Source organism: Manacus vitellinus, unplaced genomic scaffold (genome assembly GCF_001715985.3).
Source record: "Manacus vitellinus isolate BGI_N305 unplaced genomic scaffold, ASM171598v3 scaffold_2_pilon, whole genome shotgun sequence".
In the NCBI taxonomy this organism is placed as follows: domain Eukaryota; kingdom Metazoa; phylum Chordata; class Aves; order Passeriformes; family Pipridae; genus Manacus; species Manacus vitellinus.
Genome location: NW_021940208.1, coordinates 35,222,441 through 35,249,671, shown reverse-complemented (window position 1 = coordinate 35,249,671; position 27,231 = coordinate 35,222,441). Strand labels below are relative to the sequence as shown.

The 27,231-nt window shown below is 35.6% G+C and overlaps 1 protein-coding gene across 1 annotated transcript in view; it reads left to right on the top strand.

The window, feature by feature from the left end:
- Positions 1–13,011, top strand: part of DACH1 (dachshund family transcription factor 1) — a 341,631-nt gene extending 328,620 nt beyond the window's left edge. The window contains exon 12 of the mRNA XM_018071320.2: positions 10,219–13,011. Within this exon, the coding sequence (XP_017926809.1) occupies positions 10,219–10,256 (38 nt within the window). The 3' untranslated portion in view covers positions 10,257–13,011. The remainder of the gene's footprint in view (positions 1–10,218) is intronic.
- The last annotated feature ends 14,220 nt before the right edge of the window (positions 13,012–27,231 follow it).

Sequence of the window (27,231 nt, the reverse complement as noted above, 5' to 3'; positions counted from 1 at the left end):
TCTTCCTTAAACTTGCTTTCATATGAAATACCTAAAAGCAGAAAGGTTATATTACATATGTTTTGACATCCCAGGCATCCTTAATAGATTTTCCATAAGCTTGGCAGTGCAATATATCTGTTTTACAGCCTCATTCCTTCCTGTGCTGCATGTGACTATTTCTTCATGTTTTGCATTGGGCTGTTATTCTGTTTTAGCACACAGATGAGAACAAGGGTGGTTGTGTATTGAAATGTGGTACTAATATGATATTGATATTAGAAAAAGATTCCACATATTCCAGAATTGATGTATGCAGGTTAGCATAGCTGTCTTTAAATGGCCTCTGTTTTCCAGTAAACTTTGCAGTATTTCAAATGACATCTCAGTTACATACTCTTGTATTAATTGCGGGGTTTAAATCTAATCTGAAAACAACAAAACACTAGTCTGCCTTTCAGTTACTTAGGTAACATCAGATTCAAATTACTTGTTTTGAAAAGAAACATCTTGTACAGAAGGGTGAGGTAGTTTCTTCTGTGAATCAGAAGAGGTGCTCTGCCTAGGAATAGGTATTAGATCTAAGTATTTTCTTGTGTTTTAAAACTTTAGAAAAGCTCGTCTTCATAAATTATTTGTATGCACTGAAACAAATTAACATCACACTGTCTGATGATGGATAGTACTAACCATGACCACAACTATTCATAGTAGAAAAATCATGACCCGTGTTACTTTTTGAGACTTGCATAAAAGATCTTTGTTAATTCACACTTTATTATGTGGTCTGTAGTTTTATACACATGCATCCTGCTAATAGTATTAGCTTCTAATTAAGTGATGGAAAGAATTTGTTTGCGTGTTTCTCTTCTGTTTGTATATGGAGGATAGTTCTAAAGAACTACTGCCTTATATGTGCTTTTGCATAGATATTTTCTGTAATTTGGTCTCAACTCGGAAGCAAAAAACTGCTGAAAGCTCCAACAAACCCTGATCTATTGTATTTTATTCCAATTTCGTTTCATGACCACTTTACTCTCCAGAAAGGAAAGTAATTATTTTTTTAAGCGTATTTGAAGCTTAACTTTATGACTGATATCTTGTATGTAAGATTACTTTGATGATGATATTTAGTGTAAAAAAGTGATCATTTGAGCAAGGCACTAAAAAAGGAGGCAAAATGAAGAGAAGTCGAACAAGTGAACGACTAATCAGACTAAAAAGATGAATAGTAACAAAAAACAAAACAAAACAAAAAAATGCACCCCAAACAAACAACGAAAGCAAAGGAAAAGAAGGTATCAGGCAGAAATCACATTCCAGTATTCAACTCTGTTTCAGTTTTATGATATCAGATCCAAGGTTCCTTGCTGATACTAAAAAAAGTTGTTTATGTTTCTGGAAATACAGTAGCAAATCAAACACACCTTTTTGCAGAACTTAAAACTGTTTAATACAGGACAGATTGTTCAGCACCAAAATTATCCACACTGTGTTACAAACAGCACTGAACACAATGAGCTGTGGTAGCTCACAAGCTGATTGTATTTAGCTGTGACTTCACCCTTTAATAACTTTTCCACATGATTCTTCAGTTGAAAGGGTTTTGTTTTGTGTCTCCTTTTTATTATTACTATTTTTTTTTAACCAACATGAAGTGATACAATACAATGCCTTAGTGACTCAGGTTCAGTGGCTCTAAGTAATCAGTTCTGTTGTCTTTTTGGGGATATGTGCTTGTTGTGTTTATACAAATAGAAAAAGGATTGCTAAGTTTGTAAGGCAACAAGAAAAGACAGCGTGTGTTTTTAGAAAAAAATCTATTTCTTTCAAACAATTTCTCACCTTGCCAGTTCAATCGTTTCAGTCCTCAAAATGGCAAGTTCTGTGTGTTCTAGATGATCTTTAAATAATAAAAGGTGACATATTCTGGTGCTCCACTGTTTTCTTAGCTTACTGAAGACCAAATTGCTGACCTTTAGCTTACTCCCAAGGTATTCAGGGATATAATGAAAACATATATTAATGATTAAAACACATGATAAAATTACTGAAAGAAGATAGATAAATGTTTAAAACGACTGCAAAAAAAAAGGTGTTTAGATGCTCTTTTTTATATATTCATGGTTTAGTTTTATGTCTTTAATTGGAATTAAAATCTCCTATGTATAAATTACTGTTTTAAAGAGAAACACCTGGACATCTCAGTTTCCTGAATATTTTCACTGAGTATTAACACAAATATATTTGTACATGAATGTTAAGTAGAGAAATGAAAGGTGTATGATTAATAACAATATGCAAATTTGAAACTAATTTATTGGTGTTACACAAAGGGCAAACTGGGATAGTGTTTGGCCAAATATGTTTACATACTTCGTATTTGCATGAGTTTATTGAACATGCAGTGTGAAATCACCCATCTTTGCATAAAAACTGGATAAGCAGTTTTTTTAAAGAACAAATTGCTCAAATTTCAAAGCCTCAGTGTTGAACCTGATTTCCTGCATCTCCTGTACTCTGCTCTCATTCTGCTAGGGAAGAGGGCAGTGGATCCATCCATGTTTCCCAACACATGATCTACTTTTGCTGTCAGTAACCATGTCAGGACAGTATAGATCCCTCTGTCCCTCCTTTTCAGTGCTGAGTTGTACAACTTCAGTGTTCTGATTAATCTTAGACACTGGGATGAGTCTTTTTCCCCTCACAACATAATGTTTTATATTTTAACAGGAAAATTACAGAAAGTTATGTTCAGTTGATTTCATGACTGGATTTTACAAAAGCTGGACTTTTTCTTTTCAGTCACACCACAAACTCTGAAAAAGACTGAAGCTCATCATAAATGATTTTCCCATGATTAAAAAGTTAGACTCCCATTTTTATCTTCCATCTGCAGTGGAAAATAAATCCTCTTATGTCTCAATTTTGAATGAAATATAAGAAGGGTATACAAAAATATATTTCATCCTTAATTAGTTACCTCCTTTAAGTTTTTCAAAGAAGGGTTACAACTTGACTAAGATCCCTTCCATCTGTCACAATATGCTTGCTTTTATTTTGACTTCCCATTGCTGTCTTATCAAATATCATATGAATCATTACCAGTTTGCCATCCCTTTCATTTGTTTTGTTTCTCTTCCTCCAAATGATTAAAACATCAACTTGAATGAGAGGTTAGAAGTACACCGTGATTCACATTTGCCCCATCTTATTAAAACAAATAAACCAACCAGTTATATAATTTAAATGTGCTTGAGCTATGGCTTGCAGATGCTTTTATCAGCTCTGGGCTGAAGAGGTTGTGTGCATTCGGGCATGCACGTACAACTGTTCTTTGAAAGGGACAAACCTCATTAAGATTACAGGTGCCGTGAAATAACTTCTGAGAAAATAGCTGCCATTTTCAATAAAGCTACTTCCTAACAGGAAGCACAATTCATTATGTTATTTAGTTATAAGGGAGCAGCTTTTCTTTTATTTGGATATAAGTAGTCCCATTTAATGTCAAAAATATTTTATTTCTTTTAACTGAATTTAGCAGTTTTTAATGATTGGAGGTTCTGGCAACGGTGTGTATATATTTAATTTCAGTACCAAGTCTCTGCTGTCCTTAGGAGCACATGGGCTAGTCTTGGGGATTTTGTGTTATAACGTGATTTTAGAAGAGGTCTCTTAAGTTCAGGTCAGCTCCATCACCAACCATAGAGATGGGGCTCAAATGAATTTTTATGAGTGAAGAACCTTTAATTTCCAATAAACAAGTATGCACATCTGGCTTTTTGGTTGCTATTGTTGGGGCTGTTGTTGTTATTTGGGCTAACATAATCCATAGAGATCTCAGCTAACACCGAGATCTGGTGTTATCTACCTAAGGACAAGAAAAGAGACTGAGAAACCATCAGTACATGAAATCTCTGTTACCTAAAAAGAGAAGGGAAAGAAACAGAGAAAGTTTGAGAGAGAAAGCAGAAAAACAGGAATAAAAGAAAAAGAAAAATGAAATCACAGAAAATTTCATATTTGGGAGTAAAGTTACTGTCTTCACTTGTTCAGTTCTTACTAACAAGAGACATATCAACCTAAAGCAGGTGTTCTTTGAAAGCACAAAGAGATGAATAGATACACTATTCAAATACCCTTTACACCCATTTTGAGTGAAAATCATCAGCTTCTATCGTCAGCTTGTGCATATTTGACAAAATTATATTAACTGTAGTTAGGAATTCTAGTGACTAAAATTGTGGCTACGGTGATATAAAGATTCCTGGATCATAGGCTGGCATTTGCTATTCTACAACTCACAAATTACAATCATTAAAAAAAAAATAATTAAAAAGTATTCAAACCTTGACATCCTAACTTCTAGAGTTCCCACTGAGATTTCTTCTCTTGTCATTCATGTTTGGAGCAACCTGGTCTAGTGAAAGGAATCTTTGCCCATAGCAGGGGAATGATCCTTGATGATCTTTAGAGTCCCTTCCAACCTAAAGCATTCTATGATTCTGTGATATTCCTTCTCATAAAGCATTTGTCCTTTTTTTTTCTTCTTAACCTGAACTCTGTGGGTTTCTTTCTTATCAACTCTCTGTGTCAGGCTTCTGTATCTTTTTGTTTGTTTCTTCACTTGGTTGTTCTTTTTCAACTCCTAACTATGGGAGAACAAAACATTTTGTCCTATTTCTAAAGAGAGTTTTCTTCAGTAGGCTTTTGTATGATAGCGACTAAATTTAAATGTGACACCACACCTTGGGTATTGATTTGCAGATTTTTCGTAAACTGAAGACTGCAGTATGATAGTCATGATGATCACTGTTATTACATTTATTTTTAAAGCAACTCTGAGAATACAAACTAAAATATAATGTTTTGGATGGCAAACAGCCCCAGTGTGACTTGCACTGAGTGGAAGAAATACACACATTACCATCTAATGGATGACTTATTTAGTTTGTAGCTGAAGACTTAACATTTCATTGTACATTTTTATCAGTTTACAAGGTCGCATATTAAAAGGAATAATATTAAAAGGAATATTGAGTGGGCTTCTGTTTTTACCTCAGAAAATGTTGAACCCATAGAGATACTTGCTACAACCTGCCCACAGAACAGTAATGTGAATCATTGCCCAGATGACATCTCTGTGGGAATGCATTTTGAGGCATATGATTTGTTTCAGCATTGCAAACTTTTATGTCAGTTCCATTTGTTTGTTTTTATAACATTTATGACCTTTTAACTATTTGCGCATGTTCATTCAAAAACCTCAAAATGAGTCTTAATTAAAAAGAATTGATATAAAAAAAAATACTCCCTCACTCTGGCTAGAATTTCTGTCATATCAATCCACAGACAAAAACAAATGATGTTTAGTAGTGGCATTTTCAGTTTGAGTTACTAGCATGAGCTTGTGTGATCTTGCTGAACACTGCCATTTGCAAAAGAGCAATTAAAACAGATGACAATCTGCTAATCAGGCACAGTTCTGATTTTCCCAATTTGTGTTTTTGCTTGACTTCCTAAGAGTGAAAGTAAGTTTTATGTATTTATATTGTATATAACAGTATGTAAATTTGGGAAACCACCACAGATCAACAGTTTTCAGCAGGCTAAAAATATACCCCAGTGTTGTAAACATCCTTAGAGAATGCTGTGTGTGTTTGTGTAGTATATGTTTGTATGCATATGTTTCTGTGACTAATATATTCCATATTTGTTTTACATAAAATTGTTTTTATGCTGATAGGCAAATTCTGCATTTGTTAGCAATAGAAAGAAATGCAACAGGCATATGTAGCTGTTAAAAAAAAGCTGATAGGGAGGCAGGAGGCAGAGGCACGCTCATGATTTGGGATTTAGGAGTAGTAGCATTTTCACATTGACTGTTGAGAAAAATAAATGTCAAATCATTATATTTTATTTCTATTATAAAGCTACTACTACATACACGACATTATAGCTTGTTTGCTACCATTGGGCATTTGCATTCTTAATATACCAAAGGATGAGCTTGCTTGATTTGCTGATCACTCTTGTGATTTGTAGGTTTTGCTTGTGATTTTAACCTTGAAATTATTGAAGGCCTATCGGTGGCAATAATCCACTTGTATTCAGATAGGAACTCTGGCTACACCTAGAGGCGAAGTGATTCTGGTGGCTTTGACATCAACATTGAGAAGTTCTTGTCATTTTGGAAGAACCTCAGAACACTGAGAATAGGGAGAGGAATGGATAGGAAGAAGGTAATAGTAGTCTCCAATGGAAAGAGACAGCAATCAAATATAGGTTTTGTATTTGGTCACCACATTGTGATGTGAGGTTGTCGTTCCTCTGCAGAGTTGTAAGTTACCCATTTTTCTTAGCACAGTTTGAAGACTCTGCATTTCTGAAGTGCAGTGCTATTCACCTGTTGCACATTCTTCATGAGTGGCTACATGAACTTCTCAGCCACACACAGGAGCATGCTGGAAGAAAAGTATACAGCCTAAAGAAATGATTTTTCTATATTCTCCCAAATGCATTATTTGAGAGGGTGCCAGGCAGTTCCACAGATACTTTGATTTATTTTTTTTTCCTGTGTGGGCACAACTGATCTTGAGAAAATAAAGAAAACATTTTACAAATCTTAGCAATTTTTGAATTCATAGTAAGTATTACTTTATCATGGAATTGTTTTATCTGTGTCATAACATGGAAGGATTTATTTTAAAGTCAAGTGCTGCATTTTCCCATATGATAGGGGAATTAGTTACACACGCTAATAAGAGAATATATTTGCTTTATAATAAAACTAGCAATGATATTGGATCATCTACTGAGTTCCTATATGACATTTTAAGTCCATTATCAATACAGATGATTTAATTGCTCTTTTAATTGTCCATCATATAGTTGTTTGAGGAACAGGAAGATTTATGCTTATTGTATATATTCATCATAAATAGAATCATAGAATATACTGAGTTGGAAGGAACTCATAAAGATCATCAAGTCCTGGCCGTGCGCAGGACATCGCAAGTGTCACACCATGTGCCTGAAAGTGTTGTCCAAATGCTTCTTAAACTCAGACAGGCTTGGTGTTGTGATTGCTTCCCTGGGGAGCCTGTTCCAGTGCCCAACCACCATCTGGGTGAAAAACCTTTTCCTGATATCCAACCTAAACCTCCCCTAACTCATCTTCATGCCATTTCCTCAAGTTGTGTCACTGGTCATGAAAGTGAAGAGATCTGTACCTGCCCCTCCTCTTTCCTTTGTGAGGAAGTTGTAGACTGCAATGAGGTCGCCCCTCAGTCTCCTCTTCTCCAGGCTGAACACACCAAGTAATCTCAGCCACTCCTCATACGGCTTCCCATCAAGGCCCTTCACTGTCCTTGTTGCCCTCCTTTGGACACTCTCTAATAGCTTAATATCCTTCCTATATTGTGGTGCCCAAAACTGCACACTATTCAAGCTGAGGCCACACCAGTGCAGAGCAGAGCAGGACAATTCCCTTCCTCAACCGGCTGGTGATGCTTTGCCTGATGCCCCCCAGGACACGGTTGGCCCTCCTGGCTGTCAGGGCACTGCTGACTCAGATTCAACTTGCCATTGACCAGGACCCCCAGGTCCCTTTCTGAAGCACTGCTCTTCAGCCTCTCGTTCTCCAGTCTATACACAAAAAGAGAGTAGCTCCGTCCCAGGTGCAGAATATGGCACTTGCCCTCATTAAACTTCACACAGTTACTGGTTGCCCATCTCTTTAATTTGTCAAGTTCCCTGCAGGACCTCTCTGCCCACGAAGGGGATGACAGCTCCTCCCAGTTTAGTGTGGTCGGCAACCCTAGTATTCCTTTGAGTCTTACGACCAAGTTGTTAATGAAGATTTTGAAGAGAACTTACATAAAAAACAAGCATCCTTTCACTTTATAATGAAGATACCTCATAAAACTGCCTATTTCTATTCTTACTAATTGTCTGCATATACAGACTATACAGACTATAGGATCTGATTCCTTTAAAAGTGAAAAACCTCCTTTTGACTTCACTGCCAGGTTGGATCCTTTAACAGTGTACAATAGAGCTGACTTTTGAAACTGTACAGCTGTTCATCTTTTGTTGACTGCTACAAGGATTCTGCTTTCTGCAGTTCTATTTTTAATTGAGAATATGTTTTAGTAAATATTTCATTTTAAAAGGTAGATGACGATAGTAAAATAAAATATGTTACTGACTTTAGGCTGTTGGAATGTTCAGGTGTGGGAATTATGGATAGCACTCACTAGCAAGTGTACATTCAGGATAGCCAAAGTGGTGGTATATATGCAGAGTAATACTCCTACAGAGATATCCAGAAAGCTTTAGTGCTGTAAATGTTTATTGTGTTTATTCAGTATGTTTGGGAGAATTACATGGAAATGTAGCCAGTAGTAGCTCTGGCTATCCTGCACTTGATGCAGGTTTTCTTTGGAGATGTGTTCCAGGCCTTTAGTTTTACCAAGCTCCATTTCAGAGGTTCCTTCTTTCTCTCCTGAATTCCCATAAGCATTTTCGTTGCTCTCCATGCTTCAAATAGAAATAAAAAAGTTTTAAAGTTAAGGCCTTACTCAATTTATTTTTATCTCTCTTCATTGTAAAAAATGGTTCTGAGTGGAAGCCCTTTCGCTTTTAAGTGTGGGGAAGTGATCATCTGCTCTACCAAAAAAAAAAAAAAAAAAAAAAAAAAAAAAAAGTAGGGGAAAAGGGCAGAAAAATGTAAAAACAAGGAGAAAGTAGCAAAAGGGCATACACCCCAGAAGCTGGCAAAAGAAAACTAGTGGTGGAAAAGGGAAAATAGAGAGACATTAGACAAGAATTAGTGCAGCAGAGTGATTCTACAGTCTCTTTTTTCCTCAGCAGTTCTGATTGAACTGGAAAAGGGTGTGCAGAAGGGATGATTTTTTACAGTTGTATGTGGTGTGTATCTGTCTACTTGCAAGTTAAACTTTTCTTTCCTCAACAATTACAGTACGCTTGTGAAAGTGAAGTTTCAGTGGTAGCCAATAATTTCAAAAATTTCAGCATTCATTTATAAAGGTTTATCTCACACGATTGTTTTCCTGTATATCTAATAAGAATTTTATAGACTGATTTTGAAAAAAAAAAAAAGGTTAGACTAAGAAAACCAAAACAGAAACAAAAACCTCTGAAGTAATTGCTGAATTCACTTGGATCTAAAGAAGAGTTTCATGTGGACTTTAAAAGCTGAGATACAACTTGTACTTGCAAATGTATGTAGAGGTTAAATATGCTTCATAATGTGCTTTGCTCACATGGGAACAACACTTTCTGTCATAGAAGTCAGAAAATTAAGGAGTTTTCTGTCTGTTTTCTGTTCTTTAAAAAATAATCTTTGTATTTCTGTGAAAATAGATGCACATAAGATGATAATGTCCCCACTGAAGAAAAGATTGCTTTGTACTTATAAATTAGGTGAAAATATGTTATGGCAATACGTTCTTTTCAAGTTTTTCTAGATCAACAGTTACTGGCTAGGTGAGCTTATTGTTGCTCATATTCCTCTCCATTGCACATATCTCACTTAAATATATGCTCCTCACTTGGGTGGAAAAAATGTTGTGAGAAACATGCTTACATCTTTAACATAGTAATTGTTCAGTTAATCTCGTTTATGGGGGGAAGGAGGCTATACTTCGCTGATACCGATTAAATATCCTATACTGGGTTCTATATAAATAGCTACAAATGTGCACAATGGTTACATTACATGGTATATTTAACAACATCACTAAATGCGAAAGTATGAGCTATGCCTTTAGTGATGGGAGTACTAATGATTGCATGCAAGAAGATTTTTTTGCTCTGCAACCATGAAGGAAATAATTGCTGTTCAGCACTATGCACTTAAGTTTGCATATCAGTAAAAACACATCCACAGAGGCTCCACCTACATTCCTAGTGCCCTAGGACTGATATGAGTGCAGCATATATTAAAGCTTCAGAAGTTGTTACAATATTCACAACTTGCAAAGTGTGTGTAATTTTCAGTGGAGTTAATTTGACCACTGTCAGATGAAATTATGTTGATGATGTTCAGGTTTTATGATTTTCTTTTATTTTAGACAAAAAGTACCGTAGGTGACATTTTGCAGATTTATGGCATGACTACTTCTGCTGAGATTTTAAATCTTATGGGGTTTTTCCTCTTTTTTGATTCACTGCAGTATAAATATATAAAGCAAATGTTTCTCTTTCATATTTTAGATGGAAGACTTTATTTGAAAACTACTGTCATGTATTGAATTTTTCCTGCTGAAAATACGTGTTCTACAGTAAAGAACGTTGCAGTAAGACATTGGCTAATAAGGAGTTATGTGGAAACAAAGTGTTTTCAAGCCAACTTCCTCAACTTCATTTATCAATGTTCTTCGAAAATGTAAAGAATTCTGCAAGAGTGTCCTCCTTTGGTTATCTCCTGTGGCTCAACCCGGAGACCTAGAGAATGTTTGTAAATGTACAGTAGCACTCTTCTTACAGCGAAAATCTGTATCTCTGCACCGGACTATTGTATCCAAAATTACAGGTGGTCAGAACAAGGCTGAGTATTCCCTTTTTCAAGGAATGCAGACTCTCTCCTCTGATGATGATTCTATATTTGAGCACATCAAATGATCCTTCCAGTGGTGTCCAACTACACTTACAGACTGTTATATCATACCGAAACCAGCAAGACAGCTCAGAAATGAACTCGTAGAGGGCATAAGAGGATTCTTAATTTAAAAAAAAAAAAAAAAAAAAAGGTAAAAGAAGAAAAAATTGATACATTCAGTTTTCAAATTATGATGGTGAATTTTCTTCTAAAGACTTTTTTTCCACATGCTTTCCAAGAGACCAACACATATATGTTAGACTACATTAAGTGAAATGGAATTTTGTGTAAGTGAAAAGAAATGCTGAATGTAAACAAACTGTTTTACTGTTCACAAAGTCTCTTTTCCTAAAATAAAATAAATTAAAAACCAATAAAAAACAATAATAATTTCTCATTGTAAACTGGCAGGGGTTTATGAAATAAAAGACTTTGCTTCTTATCAAAATGTTGGTCACATGTACAGTATATAACACAAATCACACAAGGAAGGTATTATGTATGCAGTAGAAATCTAGAGTTTAGGAAATGAAACTTTTAGATAATATTGTTTTGTCACCCTGTTGGTCAGAAAGACACCTTTCTAGTTTTAACGCATGCAGGCATGTAAATATTTGTCCTGGAGTCACAGTATTACTGAATGAGATCTTAAGCATCTGGTAACGAGTCAGAATTCTGTATCAGCCACTTTTATTTGTATATTGAGCTCTGGATAGTGCCCTGACTAGTGCACTTCTAAGAATGGACTGTGGCTGAGCAGCAAGTCAAAATGCCAGAAATATTTTTATATGTTAATGTCATATTGCGTCAATGTTGCTAAAAAAAGAAAACCTAACAAACACTTGATGTATCAGTCCAATTCCACGTAGAACTGAGTGATACAGTTGAAGTCTATTGTCCCTCCCGCCTTGTCTTAGGGATGGATGGTTATGTGTTACTTTCACTGTCTTTATGAAAGCTACAATATGTGTTTTCACCTTTGTGCTGATAACTGGAAGTAAGCTGCAACACACTGCTTATTACATTACTAAAAATTATGTTCTTTGCTTTGCGTACTTTTGGGTTACCCCTTTAAAGACTGATTTTGTGAATCAGTGCTATTACTGTAAGTTTTGTGATTATGCTTTCTTCATCTAATGTTTTATGCATATAAAATATTATTTATTACATGGAAACATATCAAAACCTTAAATGTCTAAGATGCCTAACTTAAAGCAAATATTTCTTTAAAAATAGTTCTGATTGGATATTAATATTATTTTGTCAAAAAAAATCTAATGTTTTGTAAACTCTAGCACTGAGCTTCTATAGTTTGTAGGTCTTCCTTGCAATACTGGTAGACATTTATTTTGTGCAGTTCATATTTACTCCACCACAATCCTTTTTTAACAATAGAAAGATGTATATACAACTTCACATCACAGTAATTTTTTTAAAGAAATACTGAGCAATATTTTTCATTAAATATTGTTGCCTAATACTTTGTAGTGATATTATTTTCTAACCACGATTCTTTCATGATTTTCACAGTTGCTTAAACACACATGGGATTCTGTACTCCAGTTTTTTCATATGCAGTCTTTAAAGGGTTAACAGCTGTAAAGTTAGATGGACTTGTGGCAAGCTTTTGAATCATTCATATCTGAAAGAGAATTAAAAGCCTACAACTGAAATATGTAGTAGCATCTACCATTGCTCTGCTCCTTGCATAGAGTCACCTGTAAGTAGGTTTAGTAGTTTTACAGTATATTCTTTCAAGACCTTTGGGAATGCCTCAGTGTTTGGCTTGGTACATAAACAGAAATGTTAAGTATTAAAGGGGAACCAATTTATGAGCTGGATGTTTAGAAAGAATCTTGCTAAAAACAGTGTAAATATTACAGACCATGAGATTTTACCGTAAGTTGAATTTTTTTGCCCCTCTTTAGTTTCACAGGTTTTGGGTTGTTATTTTGTTTTTGGTTTTTGATTTGGGTTTTGTTTTGTTTTGGGTTTTTTTGCATAGATTATGAAGAAAAGTTGTGCTCATGTTATTGTTTATATGCTTTTGTAATCTTAAAGATATTAATGTCTAGTTGTTCTATATTATAACCACATTTGCGCTCTATGCAAGCCCTTGGAACAGAACATACTCATCTTCATGTAGGACCTATGAAAATTGTCTATTTTTATCTATATATTTAAAGTTTTCTAAAAAGGAAAAAAGGTTATTACGAATTTTGTTGTACAAAATCTGTACAAAAATCTGTTTTTACATCATAATGCAAGAATTCGAAATTTTTCTATGGTAGCCTAGTTATTTGAGCCTGGTTTCAATGTGAGAACCACGTTTACTGTTATTGTATTTAATTTTCTTTTCTTTTCAACAATCTGCTAATAAAACTGTCTGAAATCTCCCTGCGACTTTATTTACAGTTCATCTTTATTAAATTTTCTGAAATGTATAACATCAGAGGAATATTTACTTTCTAATGGGAGGCATCTAAAAACAACATAAGTCAGCTCTTTGTAATGTAAGGAGAACAATGCTGAATGATTTTACTTAACATGCAACTGCTTCTATCTCTAATATGAATTACTGTGGTGAAAAACATCATAAAAGCACACTCTGTGGTTATTGTTTAACAAGCATATTTTCCATTTTTTTTTCTTGCCAGCTAAGCAAACTGCCCCCATCTACATGATTTATTTATGTACATTTCTCAGTTTATGAAGCTGTTATTTGTACCTTTTTCCTTTATATTGTGATATTCCCATGATTCTTATTTCACAAAGCTTTTTGCTGAATAATGTAAAGTGAACACATTGATGGAACAAAACATATTATTCCCCTAACTACAAAAATGCAGGGATAATGCGGTTGGTTTTTCTCAAATCTCCTTCACTTGATAAAATGTGTTTAGAAACACATTTTTTAACAAACAGCAAGTATTTAAACATTTAAACAGGCATTTGGAGAGAGAAATAGTTCTGGCTTAGCTTATGTGATGGTGTGGGTGGGGTTTTTTTAAGGTCAAGATGGTTATTTAAGATCAAATCTGGAAGTAAATTGTTTTTGCTTACAAAAAATTCAAAAGTCAGAGAGGTATGAGTGATTTTGAGTATTACCCCTTATTGTCTTGTCCTGCCTGGCCTTGGCTTGCCTTACCTTTCCATCCCTTCCTTTCCTGTCTGAACCATACCTACATGAACATTTCTGCTTTCATTAGGGAGCAGACCTTTTTGGAAAAGCAGAAGAGATTAGCTTTCTTGGATAAACCCATTTCACTATCCCTAGGTGGCCTGGGGACTGCAAGCATGAGGCTGACAGGCTTCCTGGGTTCTGGCAGGTTGTTGTTGCTGACTGGTTGATTAGGATTTTGGTTAGCAGTATATAGGGTAATCACAGTCTCCGTCTGCATTAAAATGTCCTTATGTCTGCATTAGTAAGCATCCCAGCTATGCCATAGCCAACTCCCCTGCCATAAACTCTGGCACAGCTAAAGCAGGGGAAAAAGTAAACTCATTAATCTCTCAGTCCAGCTCATGCTGAAACCTGAATTATCTCTACAGTAACAGACTAGCAACCTACCCCAGTGTTTTTAAGCAACCCAGGAAATGGTTTCTTTCATCAAGAAGGAACTACACTCACATAATTCCATCCTATCTTCATTAATAAATCAGTGCTTCCTCTATGCAAGGTATGTGGCATTTAACAGAGCTGAGGCTGGGTGGGCTGATAGCTAGTCACTCCTTGTGACAGTAAACCTAAACTCTGTCAAAGCTCAGATCAAGATCAAGAAGAGGTTGCCCTAAACATGTCTTGCCTATAACTTACTTGTAGGTTAGGGTCAGATCCTGAAGAAATTCGGAGTCAGCAGTTAGACTCCTAAAGTTTTAGGAAATCTTTTTAGGAGCTGAAAGACTCAACTGAGAATTATTATTTTTTTTTTTATTTTCTTTTAATTTTATTTTGGTTTTGCAAATTAAAGAGATTTAAGGTTGGGTTTTGATATGAAAGGTAAACCTCTCATTTGGTGAAGGTACTATAAATTCTTGAAAATTGCTTCATTTGTTATTTGCTTACATGTTATTTGACACAAGACTGCAATAAACAAAGACTGAGGCCAAGATTTTCAAGCATGACTGCTGATTACAGGTAGTTCTAGTTTTGTTGGCCAAACTTCAGACATTTTCAATGCCTTTCATAAAATAAAGTGTCCTACCTCAAGAGTTCTGTGAAACTTCTTCAGTAGCTGCTAACTCATCCATGGGATACTGAGGAATGTATTAGTGTGCTTTTGCTGAGCAGGAGCTCACACAGATTGATGATGGTAGTTTCACCACCAGCAGTATCACACCATTTCAAGCTGCTTGTATAAAAAGTTTCATTTTCAAAGGGAGAAGAAACAAGGGCTTTCTGAAATTCAAGCTCTTAAAAGGAATAACATTAGAAATAAAAAAAATCTAGACTTCCAGACTACTTGAAAGCTTTGTAAATTTTCACCCAAAAGTCAAGTACTATGCAATACTAAGCAGTTTGGGAGAATTTGCATGTAATCTGTGGGTAAACATGATTTCTTCATCCAAGTTAGAGTAGCAACGGTTGTCGTAGTCCACTGAATTGGTTAATTGTTGCTCTAAATTTGGTTCATAAAGACAGAGATAGGTTGGGCAAGAATAAAAACAGGTCCCATTTGCAACAAAGGACACTCCAGCTGGATATAAGGAGGAAGAAGTCAAAATGAGAGTGATGAAGCACATGAACAGTTTCCCTAGAAAAGTTCCAGGATCTTCATATTTGGAGATTTTCAAACCTGAGGTGAACAAGGCCCTGAGAAACCTGATCTAACTTTGTGTAATTTAAAGAAGGGTAGACTAGTTGACCTTCAGAGGCCCCTTCCAATCTCAATTTTTTATGGTTTTAGAACTACAAGATGTATATGCATGATACCCTTGTAGGCATAACACTTTCTGCATCCAGTTTAACAAGGAGCAAAATTTTATCCTATAAATAGCAGTTGTCAGATCTAGAATAGAAATTGCTGGGATATATTTTAGCATTCACGGCTTTTTGATCTTCTATATCAGGACACCAGAAGAATGAACTGCAGTAACAGCAAGATGTGAAAGAAGATACAGAAAGTGAATACAGATAGGATAAAAATGGCACCTATTTTAATAGAGATATAATTAATTTAAATAATAAGAATAGAAGCTGTAGCGACTTGGTCAGTCAGTTCTCAGACAGATTTTCTAGCAATAAATAAAAATAAGGTAAAGTGAATAAACAATATGTCCAATAATAAAAAGAACAGCTGTTGGGGATAAAGTAAGTTGATTTAGAGTGAACTTTCCCATTCAAATTTTTCTTGGGTACACTGACCTGACAGTCGTAGAGGAAATTGGAAATGACAAGGTGCTGGAACAGATCCTCCTTTTAAAATATACTGCCATTATTTTTTTCAAATTGTTTTCTTGAAACTGGTTTGTACTGCAAGGCAACTGATGATTTTGTAATTTTATATATTTTTACCACTCGGAGATACAGAGAACTCTGAAGCAGTCTATTCAGCTTGTTGGATTCTCTGTCAAGTAAGTGTTGTCATGCAGCTTGGTAGCCTGAGGTATGCAAAGGTTAAACTTGGCATTTTAAAACTAGAGAGACTTCAGGCTTCAGTGTCTGTAAAGTTGTATCATGGTACAGGTATATGTAGCTAGATCTTGGTGCTGAAGGATTTCGTAGGCAAAAAAGTGCCTTTGTTTTGGGAGTGCTGATTATGAGGTGAATTGCAAAGTAGAAGAAAATGGAAATTGTGGTTAGGAAAGCAGACCGAGGGAATGAAACTGCAACAAAATTTTGAATAGAACATGGGGATGGCAGAAAATAGGAGATTTCAGCTGTCAGGATGGAAGCAAATAGTGATACAATAAGGAGAAACTGGATTCTAAAGATACTCTTTAGAAAGATGTGGCAAGATATAGATGCAGCAAACAAACTCATTTGGCTGGGTCCTGGGCAAGCAGACGTTTTCAATTCCATTCAGAAACAACTAATAACCATTTGGCTTCTGTTCCCTGCGACCGGGATGCTGAAGAATCCGACTGTTCAGTGATGGGATGATATACTGGAAGCCAGAAATAAGTTTCTACATGGATCTCTTGAACAATCTAAACTCAATTTGACAATTGAAGAGGACAGAGATAAGGTATTACCTTCTTTGTGAGCTAATCAATAACAAGCACACCTCTGGGAAACAGATGCTGGTAATGTCCTTTGAAGCCTTTTCAGTGGTTGAAGCTGGACATGTTCACAGGCCACCTTACACAGAACTTACAGAAGCAGTAAATAATAATAATAATAAAAGAGCTCTAATTCTCATTTTTTTCCAGGTGAGATCTTACCTGCCTCCAACTCAAACCTCTACAACACTGCAAGTGTATATATGGCATCTGATAAGAAGATAAGACTCAAGTGATGAATTCAGGCTTGAAAAAAATACATGCAAAAAGTAAAATTAAGCTATAGACAAACACGGATTAAAAGGTAATGATTATAGTACAAAATTAGCTCAATGATTTCAGGATTCAAAATGTGATAAAGAAACTCCAACAGTGTGCCTAATTCAAAATCATAATAAAATGCCTTCTTGAAGTATGCAATGCTTACTGAATGTTTCCGCGACTGTCCCAAACACTCCTTGGCAATGATATATCAGTTCCCTTTTGAAGCACCTGGAACAAAGTGATGCATTGTGCATCTCACTGTGTCAGAAATCTCACTACATAACCTAATCATTGAAAAGAAGGAAACATACAGCTGCCAATCACAACCATTTCCACAGTTCTACAGCCTAAGAGTCCAATCCCATATGCCCTACTACTAGGCTGAACAACACACTCTTGCTATTTTACTCCCGTCTTTTTGCTCCAGTCTTTTTGCTCCTGTTCCTTCTTCCCCGTGCACATCAAGCTGTAACTGTTCAGTATTAGGTCTCTTCTGACAGGAGAGGGAGCATGAACCAACTGAGAATAAAAAGCAACTTGAATTGCCCCCCCACCTCATGCTTTCTTGGGAAAGTGTTCATACCACTTGCCTTGAGAACTGGACAGAAGTGGTGTCCTGTAGCTCCTGCCTCTTAAAAGCACATTAGAGGTGCATCTACATCAGTAATTTTATGTGCAGTAAGGGGCCTCTGTAGCATGAATTTGCTTTACATCTGAGCTAGTGGTGTGCACTCAGGTTCCTAAAACAGTTTCTTTTCCTGGTGGAACTTAGTCATGTGAAAGGATATCATCTGGATTTTGCCAGTTACAATGTGGCCTTAGCAGCTGCTCTGTACAAGCAACTAGTGGAAACTTCATTACTGGTAATGCTATGGTGAGATCTTGCAATCCTAGAAGTGCAACAGATTGCATCATGTTACACCGTGGTCCTTCCCTCCTTGCATCACAGCAATCAGCAATGGAAATGCACTCCGTGACGAACTGCTGGCTTTTGCAATGCACCTCCTCCATAAGGTCAAATAAACGCTGTCGGGGTCAGGTTTGAAGTGGAGCGGATAAATTAGAGCTGGTACGTGGGGTTTTGGCTTGAGTGAGGCTTTTGAATAAGGCATGAGAATACTGAGGAGACATGTAATGAAGTAGCAAATTAATAGTATCAGGGATATTCTGCCTCACCATACTAAATCTTCTTTATACAAATAAATTATGTTTAAATCAATTAGCTATTTATTGATTCATAAGAGTATTTTTCTTCTTTTTTTAATTTCCAGGTGTTACTCGAGTGAAGTCAAATTGTGATAATAATGACTAGTGCTTTTTCTTTTAATTTACTAAACCACTGTCAGCATTCAAAAAGATTATATTTGAGACTTTATGAAGAGTGTATTTTGTTGTGAGAACAATAACAGACACTTACCTTAGGACTTCTGCTAACCCTGGACCCTCCTATAATACTTGCAGCTGTACAATGTATTTTTCTAATAGTCTGTAGTTGTATATTATTTTCAAGTTAAAAAATACTTCACCCTTTTAACAAATACTGCATACTCATCTAAGTAGTGGTCATTAAAGAGAGTGCCACTATATCATTCCTTTGTATTTAATTTGGGTTAGAAAGAGCAAACTGTATTTTGAGCAAGGTTTATTTCTTTTCCAATTTAAGTAATTTCTTTTCTTATCTAAGCTGGCCAAGTTCAATTTAAATCATTGTGCGAATTGTTGGTGAGGTGCTTTTGTTTGAATCATCAAGCATTTGGCCATGGCAAATGATCTTCTGGCAAACAAGAACATTAGTACCAGGGGACATCTTTGAAAATTGCAGTTTAGTTTTGTGCACCATGGAGAGTTTTCAGTGTTAAAAGTTATGTTTTCCTTAAATATTGTTCCACTCAAGGCAAAAAGAGTTGCTTTCGTCTTTGATTTTCATCCCATTCTTCTATCATTGTATGTAAAGAATTAAGTTTAACAGGAATGCAGGTAAAAATAAAAGTGCTAAAGGTCCACCAGTACTCCATTTTGCTCTTTTAACTGAATGACAATCTTTTAGTGCTTTTTTTCCCCCTAGCTGGTATAATTTCCAAAATACACATAAAAAAAGTTATGAGGTTTCTCATATTTGATTAGGCTTTAGTAGTGCAAATACTAGGGCAGATAGGGCAATAACCAATTAGTCTTCAGACCACAGAGAGCTCAACAGAAGCATCTGTTTGGCTGACATAATATTTCCTTCAGCCTCCTTCTCAAAGGCAGAACAGGAGCTAGCAAGGACTGGGTGAAGCATTTTAGCAGCAGCCACAGGTGATCCTATCTGCCACGTTCTCTGAGTCAGTGCTTTACCTGCTAATAATACATCCTCTGTAGTTCTTCTGTGTGTATGCAATAAATTCAACACCCACAAAGAAACAGAAGAGCGACATGTACAAGACTTTGCTTACATTTTGTGCTTCCAGAATACACTGGCTATACTGAGCATGTGCAAAACTCCTGTCCTTTATATATTCAATAGGCTAGAATTTTCCAGGGCATGAAAAGGGGTGATTACTTATGCAAGGCAATCACCCTGAATTTATACAGTAGGACATCCTAGGATGTGGCACAGATTATATAACATGGTTCTCCTTAGATTTTAATGAAACACGGTCAAAAAACCCACCAAACAAACTAACAAAACCAAACACACACAAAAAAAACCCCAAAGCCCTCAACCAAGCAAAGAGGTTGGAATTATTTTTTAGACCACTACAAAATTGAATGAAATCAGAAGTTTCCAAGTCATGGGAATGTGATCATTCATGCTGCTGTGTTAGAATGGTCCCCAGCCAAGTGGTGGCCAACACCATCTATCTCTACTGTAGACAATTCTGGGGGTGGTGCAGCATCTAGTATGGATCTGGCTCAGAACATGGTTTGTGAACAGCCAATTTCACTTTGGAGAATGAAAGAGCATGATGTGGAAAGATTGCTCTATACTGGTTGGACACAGGGTTCCTGAACTTTGATGATTACATATAATTTACCAGCATATTTCTTGCTTTAGCACACAACCTGCACATGACTTCTCAGTTGTACCATACCACGAACCACTCCCAACCCCCAGTCACATTCAAATGGCATTGCCCACATTTCGGTCCAGTCGCCTGCACTTGTTACCATTGTGAATTGTACTTTGTTATTTCCAGTCTCTACTCCACCAGCTCTCCCATTATGCAACTACTTATCTGAAGAAGGCCTTATCTGGAAGAGGAAAGGAAGAAAGATTGATCCCTAAGCTAATTGTCTTTGAAACAAGTATCTTTCATTGCAGCTAATCGGTCTGAGTCTCTTTCTACTAGGTGGATATTGTTCCCAGTTCACTGTTTCAGTGCTACTTGCAAGGGCTTTGCAAGAGCAGAGAAAGAACCTTTCACTCTTAGGAAGGAATGGGATCCTCCAACTTGACATTTCTTTTCAGATACTCCTAGTATCTTACCATTGAAGTGGTAAGAAGATTTAATAAATACATTTAATAAATGCATACTTAGTTTTTCCAAGATATGGTTTGTTATGTGCTGGAATTTTCTAACTGCATGGATACCCATTTAAAATTTCACTGGACATCTGTGCTTTTGTATAAACTCATGAAGTCCTTAGTTGCATCCTACATTGGTTACATATCTCTAGAAATCTGGCCTTTAGAGTTGAAAGAATCTTGGACAATGGCCCTATTGTTAATCATTATTTCCAGTATAATATAACAAATGTTTTAACCTTGAATGGAGGCAGGGGAGTAAAACCCTACCTTGCCTCCTTATCCTTTTTCCTTCCAGGTTTTATTCTTTTACAGCTGTAGCAGTACAAAGCAGCTACAACTAAGAGTATGAATCATTGTTGCTATTGTCATTAACATAATGCCCATGTGTAGATTTATCTGCAGACTTTCAGTTTGATAAACTGTTGGCATGTAAATATTTCCTTGAAGAAATTCCAGTCCAGCTGCTTTTGTTTACAAATCTATCAATGGTTAACACCACAGAATGTATTTTGCCAGTATCTGAATTATAATTACAACTTCTTTCATTGCAAATTAATTATAAAAGAGGAAGACAAAGCTAAATAATATATATTTTGCAGAATTTTGGAACCATGCCGTCAGCTTTGCCTTCTTTAGTTTTGAAAATGTGAAGACTCAACGCTTGTATGTCTCCATTCTACTATTCTTTCTTATTGTTCATTTGTACAGTTAATTGTGAAGAAACTCTTTCTGAATAATTATTTCATTGTACTTATTTTGTCTTTGGATATTCTTCTGCTTATTCCTTGTTTTACCTCTTGACTTCTGTTTGATTATTCTATGGATTTAATTAAAAGTTGGTTTTGATACACAAGTCACAGTAACATCTAAACTGACCTGAATACTAAATATTTACAGGTTTTTAAAAATAACTTTTTGGGATACAGGATTAAAGAAACTCTGGAATTTCACTTGTCTTTGGCAGCACGTTATTGGCTTTGCTTGTTGCTGTTTTGACCAGCGATGCAGAGAGTCATGCTTTGAATTTATTGAATTCTCACTGGTTTGTACAATCATTTGTTACACCTTAATTACAATTCAGTACAATTTGCGTGGATCAGCTCTGGAGGCAAACTATGAAATTTATTATCCCTAAATTAGGATAGCTAAAAGTTAAATTTGAGCTACATATTATAGACCTATTTATAGCCAATGGACAAAATACACACCTCAAAATCACCAACTTTTTATTTCTTTAATTTCTTTTACATTTGAAGCTATAGAAGCATGTACAAGGCTACTGGATTGTCTTCATAGAAAGAGTTTTTACATACATCAGCAGGAGTGAGTAACGGAAAATTTTCTTTTTCAGATATATCACACTGACAGACTTATAACTACCTTTATATTCAATGATTGTTTTCTTAGTTTGTGTATACTGCCTATATATATGATAGACACTCGGTCTTCCAGTTTCAATGTATCACATGACTTAGAAGTCATATGGCAGTTAAGTGGCACTTGAAACGAGATATCCGTTTCCACCTCCTACCCTGTGATACTGTTTTAATGATACCACTCTCCATAAAAATGGCTTAGGCAGTTGTTTTGCTGAATTAAAACATATTGTTTATGCTTTCTGTCAAAAATAATGAGCAGCCTTTTTTTTAGCTAGTGCTTTATTTATTGAATCAGTGCTGAGTGTATAGTCTCTTAATTTTGCTGCTATTTATTTAAGTTAAAGTTCTGAAGGTTTGGTTTTCGGCAATAACACTTAGAGATTAACTTGGTTCAGGTACAATATTGATTAACTCTATCATTCACAAAACTAATAGAAAATACTTAGCTATATAATTCATTGACTTTCCACATAATCAGCCTATGAATTATATGACTAACCTTGATGGGCTGACAATGTGAATGATACATTCATTTGGTTGAGTATTTCTGATGTATTTTATCTTTCTCTGGTACATTATCAAAAATGAAACTTTGTCCATAACATTTAGAATATCTGTTGTAAGTAGTTGCCATCTAGTGTGAGCACTTATTTCTCTTCACAGATAATGGGGCAATACTTACACTTTGGAAGGCAATATGTTTCTCTCAATTTGTAATGGAGTGAGGTAATGTCATACCCATAATGGGAAGGAAATAACACACTTTGACATGAATGAACACTTCAGACAATTGTTAAAATAACTGAGGATAGTACAGAGTTAGAAAGATGAAGAGTAGGAGAACTGCAGCTTCACTCATTGACATCTCCAACACAATGATTGTTTTCTTAGTTTGTGTATACTGCCTATATATATGATAGACACTCGGTCTTCCAGTTTCAATGTATCACATGACTTAGAAGTCATATGGCAGTTAAGTGGCACTTGAAACGAGATATCCGTTTCCACCTCCTACCCTGTGATACTGTTTTAATGATACCACTCTCCATAAAAATGGCTTAGGCAGTTGTTTCGCTGAATTAAAACATATTGTTTATGCTTTCTGTCAAAAATAATGAGCAGCCTTTTTTTTAGCTAGTGCTTTATTTATTGAATCAGTGCTGAGTGTATAGTCTCTTAATTTTGCTGCTATTTATTTAAGTTAAAGTTCTGAAGGTTTGGTTTTCGGCAATAACACTTAGAGATTAACTTGGTTCAGGTACAATATTGATTAACTCTATCATTCACAAAACTAATAGAAAATACTTAGCTATATAATTCATTGACTTTCCACATAATCAGCCTATGAATTATATGACTAACCTTGATGGGCTGACAATGTGAATGATACATTCATTTGGTTGAGTATTTCTGATGTATTTTATCTTTCTCTGGTACATTATCAAAAATGAAACTTTGTCCATAACATTTAGAATATCTGTTGTAAGTAGTTGCCATCTAGTGTGAGCACTTATTTCTCTTCACAGATAATGGGGCAATACTTACACTTTGGAAGGCAATATGTTTCTCTCAATTTGTAATGGAGTGAGGTAATGTCATACCCATAATGGGAAGGAAATAACACACTTTGACATGAATGAACACTTCAGACAATTGTTAAAATAACTGAGGATAGTACAGAGTTAGAAAGATGAAGAGTAGGAGAACTGCAGCTTCACTCATTGACATCTCCAACACTGTCGTTTGCTGAATGCATGATGCTCATGATCTGGTAGTGAATCCATCTGAACAGGAAATGGTTCTTCTCTCTTTCTCATAAAGTGTTAACTGCTCCAGGGGGATATATCATAAATAATAATAATATTTGGAATTCTTATCACCACAACTAAAAGATTCATCCTGAACAGTACCTCTAACGTGGTGTTAAAGCTCTGCTATTGGGAGAGCTGGATTTGTGCTGTTGTCCGTCCACAAACCTTTCAAATTTGCTCAGTTTACAAAGACGCTGAAAGTGGGGGCTTTCCTACCAGTTCAGCCAGATATGTGAGAGTTTAGCAGGATTTTTTTCAAACAAAATCCTGCAATAAGATTTTACTAAGCTATTCTGTAGGTGATGTGTGACTGTTAAAAGATTCTGAGTTTCCTGCACTGATTTTCTAGCAGCACCACAAGCACTAATGCTTTTCTACTTTTTAAATGACTGTAAAAGAAGACATGACATCTGTGGAAAGCAAAGATCAAATTGGAACAGTGCCTTTAAAATAATTTTAACCCTTAAATGTTGCTTGTACAACTGGGTACAGGCAAAGACTTCCCAAATGAGTATTAATAGTTTTTCATTTCAGTGTAAATAATGAAAAGGTGACAATTAAAGATCTTTTTTTTTCCTCTGGTGGTTTTACTCACTGGATCAATTTATCACGCTGTATTCTCACCTCTTTTTCAGTACAATGAAGTGTAGTTCTCTTTGCTCCAATCTTGGTTCAAGGTCCCAAAGCCTGAGGTATTGGGTAAAGGTGGGCTTTTTCAGTTCACTTTAAGAACTCATGGAAGCAAATTTGCAGATTAGATAAAAGTCTTGTGTTTTTTGGTTTCTAGAAAATTAGATAATGGATTTTCTGTGTGTGAAAACTCATCTACAGCTGCTTGTAGAACTTTTGGTTGAACTCTAGAATCAGTTTTATCTGTTACTTCTAGCCTTAATGCACTCTCATAAACAAAGTGAAAATATCAGATAGCAAAGGGATTATTTACTACTCCTTCACTATCTCCTTTAAGACTTTATTCCCAGGCTTCAACCCTCTGTCTTCTGTGTGTATGAAAGTAGGTATGTGTGAATACTGCTGATTGCATTGTGAGATTGCAGACGATTAAAAAAAGAGTGTAGTGGGAAGTGAGATTTACCTTTTGACTTCTCTTCTATCTTTTCCATCTGCTATAATACTCACACATACACACACACACACACACACATATGCACACACACTTTAGTTTCCAAGCGCAAAGTAGTTTTGGTGGTGAAAATGAGTGAAACTGATCCTGCCAAGAGTAATCTCTCTCCACCTCCCTTTCCTTTTTCACAAGCCTGTCTAAAACCTGAGCTGACACTGAAGGTGATGCCTACAACTTCCATTCCAAATCCTGATCCGGCAAACTTACAACTAAATTCTGTTTCCTTTCAGATCCCAAGGAACAAAATTACACTGGGAAGCAAAGTCATGCTGTGCCATACTTCCTTCCTGAGGGAAGAAAGAAAACTCATGAGATTTCTTTTGCTTCTGCAGTATACTTCACCCAAGGAGTAACTTTATGTTCTAGAGTGTGCAGAGGTCCCAGAAGCCATTGGCTAAAAAAACCCCTAAAATTTGTATGTCAAGTGTCTTTAAGGCCATGCAGTACTATCACTTACCACACTACTGGTTAGACCACTTCCTGTGAGTTGTCAGCTCTTCCTAGACCTTTCTCCTATAAAGTTTGTAACATATTGAGTCTAATTAGCTTTCACTTTTTCTCTTCACTGCTCTCATCCCATCTGCCCCATACTCTGATCCTTATCCCATTTAAAATTACTTTGTAAACCATTCTTCTCCAGATAGTTTATATCTACTATCAATTTCTTGTTGCATTACTAAAAAAACAAATAAACTAGTTATTTGTCTGGTAGAAACTGCCTTTGGAAAGCCATGATTTTAGATTTTTAGATTTTTAGATTATCTTGCTTCTTCAGAAAATCAACCCTGACCTTTCAAAACAGTTCAAACCACTAGGTGCTCAAGCACTGTCGTAAACAAGCAAAAAAGTAAACAAAAAAAATTCTCCAAGTCACTACCTATTCATTTATGATGCAGAATGGATTTGCCATGAAACACTGTCCTGTTGTGCAAAGTATACATCTTCTTACAAGAAAGTAAGTAAGCCAACTATGACACAGATCACTAAGCATATTTTAGCATTAAGGTGACTACTTACAAGACTCATATATCCCATACCCAAGATTAATTTTCTTTCGGTACATTTTAAATCATTTCATGGATACAGTAATTACACTATACTCAAGCCATGTCAATCTATCACTGCTCTGAATCAATATGGTAGGTGTTTTTCAACTATTTATAAATAACAATGCTCATATATGCCAAACATCTTATAAAAGTACAATTAGTTAGAATAAAGAGCATATTTGTTCTTTTATTGATTTGACTCCTTGTCATGCTTTGTAGGGTTGCCAGGTATATGTCTTTTTTTAAATTCAAGCCTGTGTTTAACTTTTTGTTTGCGGTAGAGTTTTCCTTACTTGCCTCATTTCACATTCCATTCTGTGTTACAGAAAAACATATACATGTTTAAATGTACGGTGAATAGTTCTAAAGGCACAAATTGCAACTGTTCACTTTTCACTGGAAGCTGGTAGAAGATGCTGTACAAATCATTGACTGCAAACACATTATTTTTTTTCCATTAAGATTGTGCCTTGCATAAAGGCATGAGGTTAGGGGAAGAAAAAAAATAATTAAGAAAATCATGGTCAGTACAGGTTATCTCAGCCACTTCAGAAATTAATTTTGAAGTGTTTCCTAATGAAAATGGGATAGTAATTTAACATTACGTCTCTTTAATGTATCAGTTTCTGGATTTTTAGTTGCAATTTTATTTTGTTATATTTTATTCTTTTTAGTGATTAGGCATTTATTTCCTGACCTTTCAAAGTTACCTACAGTGGAAATATTCTCCAAGTGAAGCAACTTATGGGACTTAACAACTGGCCCAACAAAGTGTGAAGGGAGAACTGAGATGAACCTTCAATGTTTCCTCTAGTTTTTCATATGAACTGAGGAAATTTTGTGTGACTTCAATAAAAAACTATCAGTTAGCCATAACGTTAATTCAAAGCCAGTCTTAAGTTCATGAACCTTAACAAACCTTTTGATGAACTTCATTTATGTTTGGCATTTGTAATGAAACATGATACTATGAGGGTTTCACATGGTTTTGGGTTTCATTGCAAACATCTTGAACACAATTACTATTACTTTGAAGATATAAAATGCTATGAAGCAAATCTTCACTAGGTGTAAACTGACAACTCTGCACTGAGTTCACTGTCAGCAAACATCCTGCATGATTTGATCCTTTAATTAATAAGCAATACTTGACATTGTCCCCAATTAAACAAAAATGATAATTTATCATATCCTTTCAGTGCAGAAATATTCAAGTTTTATACAGATGATATACAGGATTTTAAGTTCCAT